Below are 16751 nucleotides of genomic sequence, written 5' to 3'. Positions count from 1 at the left end.
GGGGGAGTTGGGTGATTAAAAGAAGCCAGCTTGAGGCCATTCCAGCTTGACGATGCGTCTTGGCTTATTAGACGGGACAGGCGAATGGACGCAGGGGGGCACTGTGATTCAGCGGCTTGCTATGCGGAGAGAAGAAAACAACAGGCTGTGGGGAAATAAAAGGAGACTAAGCCACGGCTCTCTCTTCGAAGGGGATCATTTCGTTAGCCCTCGGTTACAAAAAAAGAAAGAGCAATCTGTTAAACCTCCCTGGTTTTGGGGCTGTCTTCAGAGCAGCTTTACAACCTTATAATTGCTCTCTGAGCTTGCTTTGTTTGCAAACAGCTAAGCTCAGAGAGCATCCAGGGCTCCATAGTCGAATCCTCAGGTACATATATCCTCCTCAATTACGTTAGGGTTCGAAGTCCTGAATCACTTTCTTGTTAGCACTGTCCACCCTTCCTTCTTCTTTGTCCCTTTACCTTCCACCTTCACTAAGTCTAATCTTTGCAGCCGCAGAATGGAAAAACAAGGCATTCTCACGCACAGTTGGATTTCATCTGCCTCTGTCTTTTGGGTGGTTGTTAAAATGTCAAGTTTTGGTGGCCTCTGCTTTTTATTTTAGAAGGAAATTAGGTTGGGCGTTATCTCTGCGCAATGAAAGCTGCTGCTCTTTGTTAGTTTTTCCTGCTGACTTGAAGGGCTTTGGGGTTTCGTTGCAGTTTTGGCTGTTGCAGTTTTGGCCGGGCAAGTTGTCCTGTGAAGTTTTAACAGCCGTGTGTGTGTGTGTGTGTGTGTGTGTGTGTGTGTGTGTGTGCGTGCGCCGCCCAATCATGTTATCTTTGGAGATTTTAAGAGCTCTGCTTCATCAGACTTGAGAATCTGTTCCAACTGCCTGTTGCAACCCAGAAGCCCTTTAACAGGATTCAAAGCATTGCTTCCTACTTACACAGTACAAGCAGATGTGGAGCGTTGCAAAATACAGGCCTTACATTCAGTCGGCATGGTTAATAAAAGTTCTCATCAGCTTGGCCCTCTGAATTTGAATAGTTCCTATTGAAAATGAAATGAAATAAAAAATAAATAAAATAATAAATAAAATAAAATAATAAATAAAACAATAAATAAAATAAAATAATAAAATAATAAAATAATAAATAAAATAATAAAATAAATGAAATAATAAAGCAATAGCACTTAGACTTATATACCACTTCGCAGTGCTTTACAGCTTTCTCTAAGCCAGGAGTGTCAAAGTTGATTTCATGGAAGGCCATATCAGGGTTGTGTTTACCTCAGGGAGCCGGTGTGGGCGTAGTTAGGGTGGGCATGGCCCGCAAGACGTCACTTGTGTCAGGAGCGCCTGTGGTGGCCAAGCACTCTGCCAGCGAAAATGGGCTCCTGAGCTCCGTTTTCAGCTGTGACGGCCTCTTGCCACCCTCAGCCGGCGAAAATAGAGGTCGTGGGGGGGCACATGCAGCCCTTGCGAGCCCTGGTTTCACCTGGGACAGCCTCCTGAAACCCTCTGCCAGCGAAAATGGAGCTCAGGGGAGTCCCACGCAGCCCTCGTGAGCCCCGTTTTCACTGGCAGAGGCACCGCAGGACGGTCCTTCACTACTTCCAGGGTAGTTCCGCAGGCCAGATCTAAGCACCCCGTGGGCTGGGTCCGGTCCTTGGACCTTGAGTTGGACACCCCTCTTCTTAGCAATTTATAAGTCATCCTATTGTCCCCAACAATCTGAGTCCTCATAAAATAAAACAATAAAATAAAATAAAAAGCCTCCATCCACAAACCATGGCAGGCTCCTTATGCTGACATTCCCTAAATGTAACTTTTATGATTGACAGTTCATGGCAGCCTTATCTGAAGGCCTAGCTGTGAAGCAGGCGGTAGATTCTTTCAACTGTGGAGATGAACAGAGTTGTTTGTAACGTGTAAGTGGTTCTCAATGTATACCCGTCTGTTTAGTGACCATTTGAAGTTGCAACAGCACTGAAAAAAGCGATTTACGACTGGTATTCACCCTTATGACCGTCACAGCATCCCTAGGGTCACGTGATCAGATTTGGGGCATTTGGCAATTAGCATGTATTTATGACACAACTGGATTCCGACAAGCAAAGTCAAAGGAAAGGGGTCCAGATTCGTTTAACGACAGCATGATTCGCTTAACAACTTCAGCGATTCACTTAACAACTGTAGCAAAGGTTGTAAAATGGGGCAGAGCTCACTTAACAACTGCTTTGCTTGGCAACAAATGTTTTGGGGCTCCACTGCATAACTGAAGGATTACCTGTATTGTAGTTTCCACCCACATCTGTTTTGGGTCTCTTTATTTTGGGGTGGCTGGCATTCTCTCCACTCTTCCTTCTTTGGGGCTGCCATCTTGGCCGTGTATCACACGTTTCATTTTCTCCTTCTGCCACCTCCTCCTTTTCTAAGAAATGGGAACTGCTGTTTCTCAGGAAATAGGTAGCAATTCCATCGCCTCTATTTTTCCCTCTCCTTTTCTGTCCCTTAAATTCAGGGGACGAACCCAATTCGGTACAAAAAGGACGCAGAAGTGATGATCTTCCTTCCCACCACAGAAAATACATTCTTATTGTCACCAGTTTAGTGTAACCTCTTGTAACGCTGGCACCTTGAGGAGAAGGCTGCAAGTATCTTGTCAGAGGCTGGTATTTTAATTTGCTTTGATGACTAGTTTTGCCAGGGGAAGTTTTCTATTACATGTGTTAATGCGATGACAGCTGCTCTATTTTAGGGTGCATCACACCTTTCTGCAGTTGGTAGAGAGCGGAGCAGTGACTAAACGTTTTGGGCAGAAGGCAAAAGTGGCAGCATACTAAGAACACACATAACACATACACAAGTTGGAAAGGATTCTTTAGGACATCATGTCCACCCCTCTCTCCATGCAGGAATTAAAATTAAAGTGTTCCCTCTAAATAGCTGTCCAGCCTTTACTGGTTTCATACATTGAATAAATGGAAACTAGTCATTTCTTTGGATGATTAAATCAGGATCCAGTGTTCAACCTGCTCTTGCAACAAGAGTTTTTCCTTAACACCCCCAGCCTAATATTTAGAATCTGCTTTTCTGCAATTATTGGGGTGCTTCAGCAGAGGTTTTGACCTTCTTCTGTGGGGCCACACTTCTAGCAAAAATTGTGCTCTGGTAACATAAACTTCTACTTTGAAATGGAGAATATGTCCAACGTTTCTTTGTCCGAGGACTGGAAGCAGCACAGAATGCAAAAACAGCTCACTCCCTGGTTCTTCCAGAAGAACATCTCAAGCTGCCGTTTGCTGATGAAAGATGGAAGCCCTCCTGAACTTCCTATCTGTCTCCCTTCAATTCCAGTAACTTTTTAAATGAGGAAAGGTTAAGGAACTGCAGTTTGGGGGTGCCTGATAAGATGAAAATTCCATTAGAAATCAGTATGAGTTGGTGTTTTTCATCATTCTTCCTTTCATCCTTTACTGAACACCAAACTGCTCACCTGTAGTGTCAGTGCTTTGATATAATATTCAGCGCGGCAGTAGGAAAATCGTATTGAGGTGGAAAGGATAGTGTTATCTAGGTAATGGATTTATAATAAATTACAAGTTGATTCAGGGGCACCCCTCTTTTTATGATTCCCTCATCACTTCATGGGCAAGTGTGATGTTCAGTCTGAAGAAGTCTGCCCAATAGCTGTTAGGATTGTGTTTCTTAACAATATTGGATTGTGAACATTACGTATATAAAATATATATTCCATTCTTTACACACCTAAATAATAAGCAGATATCAATTCAGAGAGAGAGTGTTGTATATATAGATTCTGTTTCATATACTCTGTACACACACACACATACTATGTGTGTATCTCTTTCTCTCTCATCATAATTCTAAAATGTCACAATAAAACATAGCCTAGGTTTACCAAAAATGTGCTATTTGGGAAAATCTTCCTCTTGCCGGCCTATTAATAGAAAATGCCAGCGGCATGATATAACTCTGCTTCATTAAAAATGATTGCACTGTTCTATTTTTCAGGAAAGCTTGGGATTGAAAGGTGGGGTATGCATTCTTAAAACAAAAATATGTCTTCAGAACACTTTTTTTGTGCAGAACAACTACAGTGGTACCTCAGAGATTCAAAACTATTGCAAGTGCTCACCTGCTGCTCTTTTGAATCTTTTTAACAGCAACAATTCCTTAAAGGTTGTACTTGAAGATAATGACATTTAGTATTTTAATAATACTGAATTGTTTTGTAATGTGCCTTTTTCATTGGGAACTGAGATATGGAATTGCTTCTGCAATTCACTGAATGAAGTGAAGGTTATTAAGACTCGGAGGGTGATATGGTTCACACGTAGCTCAGCCAAAATATTTTTTTTGACTTAGTGCTGTAGCTTAATACTATGTACACATATCGCGTACACATCATCGTGACTAGTACAACAGATCATGACTTTAAAATCCTAGTGTAGTAAGTAAAAACACAATTGCCATCGTTGTTTCTTTTTTTCCAACTAGCAAGAGGTTCAATCTGAAAATCTTCATGCACTTGGAAGATTGTCAACTATCCCATACAATTTAGCATCAACAAAACTTCATTTTGTTAGTTTAGTCTGTTAGTTAAATAACCCACTGCAATCTCTGATGGAGAGATTGCTAAAATCATGAAGTTTATGCTTTAATGCATGATGAAATACAAGATAATAATACTGCCCTTTTCATCAAAGCATATTGAAGCCTCACTCTTAGTAATAACAATAGCACTTAGACTTCTATACTGCTTCATAGTGCTTTACTGCCCTCTAAGCAGTTTACAAAGTCAGCATATTGCCCCCAACAATCTGGGTCCTCATTTTACTGACCTCGGAAGGATAGAAGGCTGAGTCAACTTTGAGCCGGTCAGGATCGAACTGCTGGCAGTTGGCAAATTTAGCCTGCAATACTACCTTCTAACCACTGCGCCATCACAGCTCATGCTGTGTGATGGTTTTTCTCTCAAAGGGGTTAAATTTTGACATTGGTCTTCAAAAATCCACTCACGCATGCCTTATTCCACATGGATACACACGCTTTCCTTTTAAACTTTGTCAGTGTTAAAATAATAATAAAAACAACAACAACAACAACAACAACAACAATAATAATAATAATAATAATTGCCAGACAAGAGCTCAGACTGACTACAAACAACGTCACAACACAGTCGCTTAGATGGTCCACTGGAACTTGTGTCACAACTACCATCTGCCTGTAGCAAAGAACTGATGGGATCATAAGCCTGAAAAAGTGGTTGAAAATGAGCATGCAAAATACTGTGGGACTTCTGAATACAGATTGACAAAGTTTTGGAACACAATACCCCAGATATCACAATTATGGAGAGGAAAGAAGTGTGGATCGTCGACATTGCCATACCTGGTGACAGCAGAATCGACGAGAAACAACTTGAAAAAAATACCAGATATCAAGACTTGAGAATCAAACTGCAGAGACTCTGGCATAAACCACTTAAAAACAATTGGTGCTGACAAGATCACCATCGGTCAGCTGCAGAAGGCCACCTTACTGGGATCTGCTCGCATAATCCACCAATACATCATGCAGTCCTAAATGCTTGGGAAGTGTTTGACTAGTGATTTGTGATACGAAACCCAGCATAGTTATCTCGTTTGCTGTGTATACTGTCATTTTTGTTAATAATAATAATAATAATAATGGAAAAAGAAATCGTGTGTAATCCCAATTGTAATTGGAGCCCTTGGAGCAATACCAAAAGGGCTGCCTCTCTATTTGGAAATCCTGAATTTATCAGACTTGAATACCCTGATTCTACAAAAAACCACCCTACTTGGAACAGCTTATATCCTCCAACGCTACCTGAACAAACGGTTCCTAGGTCCTTGGTTAGGACTCGAGCTGTTGAGCTACCAACCAGTCCCAAACGTTGTGAATCTCATTAAAGATTAAATGATGATGATGATGTCTGCAGACTGTATGGCACTTGACTCTTCTTGTTAAGCGAAGTCCCACAGACTGAAGCGACCTCAAAGACAATGTGGTTTTGGCTATATCACACCACCACGTAAAGGAAACGGTTGGCAACGAGTGCTGTCTTGAAAAGCCACTGTCCTCCTTGGTTTGAATGTTGTGGCCACAAGCATTTCAATGACATGATGTGGCTGGCTGTTGCCTCCCCAGGGCATAGTCTTAAGTTGATTATGGACCTCGAGAGCAAGTTAGGCAAATACATCAGAAGTGACAGCTGCGAAGCTGCAGAACACCAGCTTCTGCCACCTCACGTTGTTTTCTTTTCCTCCCACAGCTGTTTCACATTCCTTTTTGTTTTCTTTTTGTTTTCTACATCTAATCCATTTAACCTGTGCAAGCAGCTCTTCGCAAACTCTTTTTTTGCCATATGGTGATTAAGTCAAAACAAACTGCTGAAGTCTCTGGAGATTTTCAGTCATCCAGGCCATGGTTGTCCCAAAGGTGCTCCCTCCCCCCACCCCCAAAAAAAGTCAACAACTGGGCTTTGTTTTTCCTTGAAGACCTTTCGCTTCTCACCCAAGGAGCTTGGATTGAGTCAGAACTGAAGAATCTTCTTGGATGAGAAGCGAAAGGTCTTCAAGGAAAAATAAAGACCAGTTGCCTTTTGAAAAAGCACCTTTGGGGCAAGGTGCTGAACGTATTAAGACTGCAAGGGCTTCCTTCAGGTGGGAGCCTGGATCATCATCATCCTCTTTTAATGACCCCATAATCCCTTGCGGGGTGGAGCCTGGGCAACTGAATGGAGCTGAGTGTTTACTGGCCGGATGCCCTTCCTGTTGCCAATGCGGAGTTTTGTTCAGCAGATACATTCTCAGTGGGCACAGAGAGAGAAATATCAGCCTCTACCTAGGATTGAACTCGCAGCCTGATTGTGAGGCGAGAGCTAGGTGGGAGCCTGGCTGCCACAGTGAAATACCATTTATAAGGTTACAAACCTCCTTACTCTGGACTCTCAGATTATAATTGATTTCCCATCCGTTCCGTGTGGAACCTGAATCTGAGCTCTAGCTGTGTGGGCAAATCATAGTTTGGTTATCAAAGATGCTGATTGTGGAGTCATAGGCGAAGTTTGACTAGAACCGGATATCCTTGAGAGTCCTTTTTGCTCCACTGTCCTCTAGCTAATCTTTCCTGCTTCCAAAAGGGAGGTGGAGAAGGAGAGGAAGAAGAGCAGGTGTCTGAGCTCAGCAGTGGAAATGCTGCGATCAGAAGGGACTTGCTAGCAGTGTTCCGGGATCTGAGGGGCTGCCACAAAGAAGAGGGGCGCAACCTCTTTCCAAACCACCTGAAGTCAAGGGACAATGCATGGAAACTAATCAAGGAGAGAAGCAACCTGGAATTAAGGAGAAACTTCCTCATAGGGAGGACAACCAGTGGAACAGATGTCTTCAGAAGGGGCTCCATCATTGGAGGTTTTTAAGAAGAGACTGGACAGCCACTTTTCTGAAATGGTTGCCTTCTCCCCTCTTGGGAAGCGCTTTATAGCTCCCGCTGGCTTAAGAAAGTTCAAAACATTCTCAAAGATCCATCTCATCCTGGGAACCCTTTTTTTTTTTTTTTTGAACTATTACCATCTGGCAGACGGTGCAGGATAATGAAAACAAGGACAAATAGGCTGAAAAACAGTTTCTATCCCAGGGCAGGAGCTCTCTTGAATTCTACTATATAGTGCAGTGTTGGTGCGGTGTCAGGGGTTTTCAATTCAATGTGTGGAGGGCGAAGGAGGTGTGTTTGTGTTTATTTTCATGGTCATGATGTGCACTGAAGATGGTGCTTGATTTCGTTGTAGAAGGCGCAGTGACAATAAAGTAAACTAAATGGCATCTCCTGCTTGAGGAGGGGGTTGGACTGGAAGGCCTGCAAGGCCCATTCCAGCTCTATTCCGAATTGAATTGAATTGCTCTGACTTTTTTACTGGCTCCCGCTTGCTTGTAGACTTCCCTCTGAACTGCAGGGACAAGTTGGATAAACTGAGAGTAGCAACAAGAGGAGAAACACTATGATCAAGCAGAGTCGACAGGAGATTCTGTTGAGTTGGCAGGTACACACTGGCATATTAGACCTTATGACATTTCATCTCTCTGGTGGGTCTGGTTCAGTTGCGTACTGGAGCAGATAGCTCTGTTTTTTCTATGATACATACATTGGGGCAAACTCTGTCTTCCATAAACCATGTTTTTTTTTTCTCCTCAAGGATTTGCATTTGACATTTACAGTTTCTTAGATTAAAGAACTCTGTGGGGTGTATTTTTAATCTCACCTTCAGCCAGGGAAGGGAAAAAAAATCCATATTGCTTCATGATGTCTTTGAAATTGTGAAAGTGTTTTTGGGGTTGTTACTGGCCTGGCTGTGAGTCAGAAAACTGACTTTGTTTAATTTTGGGAACTATTCGGTAAGCAAGTGAGCGAAAGAGAAGAACTATGTTTAGTAACATCAAGGTTATTTGATTCTGGAATGCTGCACAGTATTAAATTAAATTAAAAAGGACACCGCTTGGTTTGGAGCTTTAGAATATGGGCCAGAATCTATAAAGTAAATTTATTATTTATTTTGATAATCCTATCCTATCCAATTATTGACAGATTCTATACTTGCAAGCAAATTCATTGATAGCTGTAGAATTTAACTTTACAGTAGCATTCCTTCTAATGACCTTATTCTTCTGGTTTGTTTGTTTTACTTGTCTGCTTTCAGAGCAATTAGTTGATTGATGGGAATGAGTTTGGCTTATATTAAGCACTTAACTGGGTCAGTTTAGACCTTGACATCTAAATTCTCATATTCACCCTCAGTTTGGTTTCATCTTGAACAAGATTGACACATACACCATAACATTGTTTGTTAGCTTTTGTGATCCTGTGGGCTGTCATTATGGCTTGCAAACCATGGCTTATGGTGTAATGGGGTGAGTGAACCAGAGGTTGATCTACTATGGCATGGCTATGTACTGGCAGAAGGAATAATAGAGTTGAACCAGCCTAAATCTTTTGTGGGTTGGACATGGTGCAGGTAGATCGCGACTTACAACCACAACTGAACCCAAAATTCTTGTTGCTAACAACTGAGACAGTTGTTGAGTGAGTTTTGCCCTATTTTATGACCTTTCTTGCAACGTTAAGTGAACCACTGTAGTTGTTAAGATAGTAACATGGTTGTTAAGTGAATCTGGCTTCCTCGTTGACTTTGCTTGTCGGAAGGTCTCAAAAGGGGATCACATGACCCCAGGACCCTGCAACTGCCATAAGTCCATGCCAGTTGCCAAGCATTTGAATTTTGATCACGTGACCATGGGGATGCTGCAATGGTTGTAAGTGTGAAAAATGGGTTAGGGTTAGGGTTACTGCTTACTCCAAGAGTTTGATCCCAGCCGGCTCAAGGTTGACTTAGCCTTCCATCCTTCCGAGGTCAGTAAAACGAGGACCCAGATTGTTGGAGGAAAGATGCTGACCACTTAGAGAGGGCTGTGAAGCGGCATATAAGTCCAAGTGCTATTGCTGCTAATTTTATGTAGAAGAGTCTTGGGTCATGAAACTCTTCTCAAAACAAAGATTATGTGTCCTAAGAAAACATGATTCCACCATGATCTGCTCAATTTTCTGTATATATATATATATATAAAAACAAAATACCACTCATGCACCATCACAAAATCTCCAGAACTGTAAAGCCTAAAAATTTGAAATTTGGCACGTATGTTGCTCTTGGCTTCTAGGTGCTCACTAAGAAAGGATTTTTCAAAATGGCCATCAGAGGTATTAGTATTTCATATATTATTATTAACACGCTCTGATGTTAAGGAGTTCTACTCCCCCTCCCTACCTGAAATCTCTTCCAAATGCAAAATACAAGCAGAGGGGAGGAGTTTCAGTTTCAGTTTTAGCTTCACAGCACCAAGCAGCTTTAGTACGGAACAGTTGAGCTAAGCCATGCCCAGGCTCCTTGCTGTCTCCTTCTTGCTCACACAGCAAATACTGTTTCAGTTTCCAAACAGACCTCAACCCTCTCACACTGACAGGACACTAGCCAGATGAATACCGATGGATGCTGGTAGGCAGAGGCAGAATTTTTCCCCCTGATTTTCCTCTCCAAAAACTAAGCCCGATCACACAGTTTCATAGCGAACCATGGGTATCCAGCTAGTATCTATATATTAGTCATAGAAATGCAGGAGCCCTACATCTGTAATGTCCAAAAATGTCCATGTTAAATTCTACTTAACTATACAGTTCAGTTCTCTGAAAGGCCGTTAATGAATTCTGTTAGCACTTGTAAACTTGCTGTGTCTCTCACCATTCTCTCTCTCTGCTTCTCTCACACATCCACTACTCATCTATACATCTCAGATTAGCGTTATTTAATTGCAGGTAGCAGTGTGTGAAGGAAGATAAAACAGCGTCAACCGTTTGGGCATTCTTTTCTAAAAGCATTTGATGTGTGACATCTCAATGGTTTTCATTACATTTTTATTTGGGTAAATAAAAGCACGGCTAGGACTGTCTGGATTTCACTGATCTCTGTTCTTCTCCTAGCCTCACAGTGGTTTTTATAATTTCTGTATCACTAGTGAACCTAGTGAAAGATGGAGGTTGACTTCCCCAATTTTTTTTAAATGGAAGTCCAAATGAGATACCTTAGGGTGGCAGGGGAAAAAAGGCGACATTTGCTTTCCCGAGTTCCTCCTTCATCTTGGAGGAGATGCTGCCCGGCCTCTGTCTGTTTGTGGCTGATACATGACACCCTTCTTGCAAAGCTCTTCGTTTAGTCAGCAAAAATGTTAGCCAGACGTATTTAGCTTCAGAGGAGTCTTCGGTGGCAAGCAAGACATGGAAATAAATTAGCTGGGCGTGAACACTGGGTAATGCTCCGATGCTTCTTGCTGGGACGACAAGAGGAAAGCAAAGTTTCTCAACAGAATTGATAAAAGCAGAAGGTGTTTTTATAGCAAGGTCCTGCTCCGTCTTCCTCAATCTACAAGTATTATTAGCAGAGACACCATATGGAACAAGACAGGAAACTAAATCAATACAACTATTGCATTGAATCTTAAATGGAGGATCTTCTATCTTAATAGCAATACCACCAATAGACTTATATACCGCTTTACAGGGCTTTACAGCCCTCTCTAAGTGGTTTATAGAGTCAGCCTATTGCCCCCAACAGTTTGGGTCCTCTTTACGCACGGTGGAAGGATGGAAGGCTGAGTCAACCTTGAGCCTGGTGAGATTTGAACTGCCAAAGTGCAGGCAGTCAGCAGAAGTAGCCTGCAGTACTGCACTCTTAACTACTGCGCCACGGTGGCTCATAAAACTATTTTTTTGCCAATCCCAACGATCCTCACTTATTTTGGGCTTGTGCCAGCCCCTGCCATCCATTGCCAGTGTTCAGAGCTAGTGGGGGCCCAAAACCTCTAGAGGAAATAGAGCATCAAAAATAAAAATTATTCCATGATATATCTACCTGAGAAAGATCCTTCTCTTTAGAAGCAAAAAAAGTGTGTGTGTGTGTGAGAGAGAGAGAGAGGGGGGGAGGGGGAGGGGAAGGGAGGGAGGGAGGGAGAGGGAGAGAATATGAGAATGAAACACACTATTTCTAACCTTACATTCCTTGATACATGTTTTGCCTTATATCTATAAGGCTGGGTTTCTGTTTTTAAATGTTATGTGTGGTACTCTGGTTTCCTGTGTTTTATAAATAGTAATTAGAAGCTTCGGGTATGTGTGATAAATTTGTTGCAGCTATAATGGGAAATAAACAAGCCAAGACATAACAACAGGAATGCTCTTAAAATACACTGCTTTTTGGCAATGGCGTCCACATTTTACACTGAGACTTGTGTTGTGTATATATTTAATTTTATCCCATCCTTTGACCATCATGAGCCTCAGTGGCCCAGTGGTTAGAGCGCAGTGCTGCAGGCTACTTCTGCTGACTGCTGGCTGCCCAGAAGTTTGGTAGTTCAAATCTCACTGGCTCAAGGTTGACTCAGCCTTCCATCTTTCCAAGGTGGGTAAAATGAGGACCCAGATTGTTGGGAGCAAGAGGCTGACTCTGTAAATTGCTTAGAGAGGGCTGTGAAGCGGAATATAAGTCTAAGTGTTATTGCTATAGTGCTTCGGTTATCTCCATCCACCTACTTGGTTTTTCATTGGCCAAGCAAGAATAGGTCAACTTTGCCATCAAATACACTGGTGTAGCCTTTGTTCTTCTGTTCCATCATTGTTCCTTTTCAACTGATGTACCTAGTTATTCTCAGGCTGTAAGTATAACACAAAACACTTACATGTTCTCATCTCCAGATCAAGAAATACTTAATAGGCATACAAGGAATGGCAGTGTTACTCAATGACTGAAACTGTATTGGATTTTGAGCACTCAAATGAAATTTTACTAGAGCCTCTTCTCATTGACATATTGCTGTATAATACTGGGAGCCCCGGAATAAAAATTCCCATTTCACTAGGTCCGAGACTCAACTTGGATAGTTGCTGATCGTGATTTTTTTTTTCATAAATATTTTACAACTTTTTTTAAAGGGTTCCTAAGACGTATTAAATTGACACTTCTTTTCTTTCTTTCTTCAACATGAGATTATGTTTTCGTTGTGGTTTCACGAAATGAATTCTGGTTCATTTTCTTTTTTTCTTTTTGTATCCATAAGGATTTTCCTTGCCAGCCTGCAGAAGACATTAATTATCTGATTGAAGGCTCACATTTTTTTCTTGATTTAAGAAAGCTCCCTCTGACAGAATTTGGTAATATCAGGATTCGTTTCCATTTCCGTGTTCCTTCTGAGGGAATGTTACAGACAAGACCTCTAAGGACATCAGTAAATTTATGAGATGTGTTGTGGGCCTCCCCTGTTTCTAGGACTCAAAAGAGCTCATTCACTTGATGCTTAAAATCAAACTGAAGATATATGAAGGGGTTTCTGTATTTATTAACAAATCAATAAAATATCTCTCTCTGGGCTACACTGGCTTTATAATTATTCTGTGTAGAGGACTTGTGAAGGTAAGTGCATGCATTCCTCATCTCACAATGAAGGATTTGGTTTGCATTTTTATGTAATTAATATTTTCAATCCATTATGCAAAGTGGAATGAAGTTATGCTTTGATACTTGCATTTTCCTGGATAATGAGAACACAGTTTGAAATACATTCAAAAATATGAATACTGGGTTGTGTAAAAAATGCACATGTTTAGTGGTACAATGTTCACCTACATTATATATCTGAGAAAATTGCATGAAAAAAAATGCACATGTCAGAATTTTATCCAAGAGTATACTGTTTAGAAAAGTGCAGTCTTTTTTAAAAACCAGTTCTCCAAATATAGCAAACACAGCAAATAAACCTAAGTGAAATGAGAAACTGGTTAAAAACTAAACTCATGTTCAACTAGCTCTTTTATGTTTGAGGATTAATGCAATTAAAGAATTTTTTTTAAAAAAAAATCTCCTGATGTAGCCAGAATAAGAAAACAGAAATTGTTTTTGTTGCAAAAGAATCATGTCAATAAACTTTGTTTTGGAGTGCTTGCACTTATAATTAGACAGCATGACACACGAGTCTTATTAATAACATCCAGTAATGACAAGCATGTTTGAGCTGTTCCCATTGTTCTCTTTCATGCCATCTGTTCCTACACCCACAGTAGCGAAGACTTTTTAATGTGAAAATTGAAAAAAAAAAGATAATTTACTGGCTGTTCATGCTGTTGCTTATGGCCTTGAATATGACTTCTTTCCTAATTTCCACTTTGGTTAATTTTTACAGCCTTTTAAATAGCAAATGCCATTCTTGTAGGTAGTGCTAGGTACCACCCAATTATTACTAGTATTTCAGCCTTGATACTTCAGTGTCAATGCAGGAGAATAATTGTTTGAAAGAGAAATGTACATGCCAGGACACTGTTTACAAAAGGAAGCCCTAGGCTTTGAGAATAATAAGTTCAGGTCTTAGGAAATTCAACTTTAATTACCTGACTGCTTGTTTTGCAAATGAAATATAAGGATAGCTGAAAAATTCAGCTGTTGCATTCTCACTTGGCATTATCCTAAAATGTAATGTTTCTGTGGCTTGTTCCATTTCATTGTAGATCATTGCCTGCAGAGCAAATATTTTCAGTTCATCTCAGATATGAAGGATATGGCTACAAGACTGAAGGAGTCTTATTTGTGTCTTCGGTCTAAGACTCTTGAAGATATGTTTTTTCCTACTATTAGAAAGTCAGCCCAAATGAGGAGGAACAGGCAAATGCTAAAAAGTGAACTCTTGCAATTGCAAATATATATGTCCTTAAATTCATCACAGTGCCTTGGTTTTTCTCAGCATGACTTTCCCCATTGGGTTGAATGATAGCCATATGGAGCAGGGTCTATGGTTTGAGATACATAAATAAGTCACAGTAGCATCAACTCAAGAGAGATCCATCATCTTCTTTTCGTAATAATGATAGCAATAGCAATAGCACTTAGACTTATACACCATTTTCACAGTGCTTTACAACCCTCTCTTAAGTGGTTTAAAGTGTCAGCATATTGTCCCCAACAATCTGGGTCCTCATTTTACTGACCTCAGAAGGGTGGAAGGCTGAGTCAACCCTGAGCCGGTGAGATTTGAACTGCCAAACTTCTGGCAGCTGGTAGTCAGCAAAAATAGCCTGCTACTTCATCTAACCACTGCACCGCCATGGCTACATCTAAGTTTCATACTGTCTCTAGTGACATTATAAAAAGACAAGAATGTAGAGGTATCTAAAGGAGAGGTAAACAGATAGAAGAAGAGGGCTGATTCCACTCAATTATATTGAGTGGAAAAAACATACTTCTCATGCCTCGGTCAAAATCTGATTCTGAGGGGGAGGCCAAGCAACTGACAGGGAGAGGGAGTGTGGCTCCATTGGCTGTGGAAGAAACTGGGGAAGGGCACAGTCTGGCTGTGCAGACCAGGGAAGAGGTAGAGCAAGGGAGATGAAACTCGGAGGAAGATCCAGGCCCAGTCCCTCTTCATCCTAGGGCACGCAGGGAGGAACGGAGAAGGGACCAATGTGAGTTGTGTGGCTTATGGGGAAGGAAAGGGCCCTGATTCCCTTCATTAGCTGCAGCTGGGAATACAGTGTTTAAAAAGGGAAGCTGCGCACAGCAAGTTGTTGGGAGCAAATCGTGAATTATCTGGTATTGTGGAGACTTACCTGTGTTCCTGGCGTCTTCCCAACTGTGTGTGTTTTGCTGTGCGTTAAAGTCTGCAATTTCTTCTCCTGTTAAATTAATTGCTGCAGCGTGATATGTTTGAATTTTTAGTTACAGTTTGCATGTGCTTTGTTTTCGGACTGAATTTCCTCCACTTAAAGGCTGTTCCTGGGAGAGTATTTCTCCAGCCGAAGGTAACCTGGACATTGGGGGAAAAGTTGGAGATAATAAAAGGACTCTTCTTGCTTATTTGACTGTGTTGCCTTTGTGCCATGCCCCGGGTCATCACAATACTGTAAACAGAAACATAATGAAGAAGAAGGGGAAACACTTCCCTTTGTTCAGAGAGGAATTACTAGAACAGATTTACCCTAATTTGTGCCTCTTGTATCCCTTTAAATTAGCTAATACACTTTTTTTAAAATTGAATTGGAGCATCATTGTGTGTCTGTTGGTAACGGGATGGCCTTCCTTGGCTGAAAACATGTAGAATTTGGCATCTTTATTGAACCTCCATATCCAGCAGCTCCAGCCAGCCTGCGCAATGATAAGGGACGCTGGGAGTTGTAGTTCATCAGTCTTTGGAAAGCCAGAGATTCCCTATCATTTATAACAATGCCTTTAGGAAAAAAACCAGTCTTCTCTCCTTGTAGAAAGATGCTTTTCAGCTTCCTAGTTCCTCCGATCAGAACATGCCGTGTCTGTCATAAAATATAACCTGTAATCTAAGTTCAAATGTGCCCTGTCTTATATATTTTTTAAAATGTTTTTCCATTGTCTTTAGTGAGGGAACTGATATGGATGAAAAATGTGTTTCAAATTCACACTTTCATGCATTTCAGGAATAGGTGGCTTGCAGGAGTTTGTTTTGAAATCAGCAACCTTGTCCTCCTCTCCGGCTTGTCCACCATTTAATCCACTCAACTTTGAAGCTACGCCGATTGTACGAGTGGCTGTGGAGCCGAAGCACCCAAGTAAGAATAATCTGTGTATTATTAAAGAGTGTACACATAGTCCTTGAGCTACGATCATAATTGAGCCTAAAATTTATGCCGCTAAGTGAAATATTCATTAAGTGAGTTTTGTCCCATTTTATGACCTTCTTGCCACAGTTGTTAAGTGAATCATTGCATTTTTTTTAATGTTAGGAACACGGTTGTTCAGTGGATCTGGCTTCCCCACTGACTTTGCTTGTCAGAAGGTCACAAAAGGGATCACATGATCCAGGATATTGCAACGGTCATAAATATGAACCAGTTGCCAAGCTTCCAAATTTTGATCGCGTGATCATGGGGGATGCTGCAATGGTTGTAAGTGTGAAACACGATCATACGTCACCTTTTTCAATGCTGTTGTAACTTTGAACAGTCACTACACGAACTGTTGTAAGTTGAGGGCTACCTATATTTGATTTAAGTCAAGTCGATTTAAATCATGATTTAAATCACTAGTAAAAAGGCTTGATTGAAATCAACTCTATTTAAATCAGGGGTCGCCAACCTTTTGGATCTCAGGGACCAC

At 41.2% G+C, this 16751-nt stretch overlaps 1 protein-coding gene across 2 annotated transcripts in view; it reads left to right on the top strand.

Moving 5' to 3' along the window:
• EFL1 (elongation factor like GTPase 1) overlaps positions 1 to 16751 on the top strand; it is a 61256-nt gene that overhangs the window by 31011 nt on the left and 13494 nt on the right. For both annotated transcript variants that reach the window (XM_026709567.2, XM_087941383.1), the window contains exon 16: positions 16073 to 16204. In XM_026709567.2, the coding sequence (XP_026565352.2) occupies positions 16073 to 16204 (132 nt within the window). The remainder of the gene's footprint in view (positions 1 to 16072; positions 16205 to 16751) is intronic.

The sequence above is a fragment of the Pseudonaja textilis genome, chromosome 13 (genome assembly GCF_049901715.1).
Source record: "Pseudonaja textilis isolate UNSWEBS1 chromosome 13, rPseTex1.2, whole genome shotgun sequence".
NCBI lineage: Eukaryota > Metazoa > Chordata > Lepidosauria > Squamata > Elapidae > Pseudonaja > Pseudonaja textilis.
The sequence above is the reverse complement of the archived record's forward strand: the minus strand, read 5'-3'. Positions and strand labels throughout refer to the sequence as shown.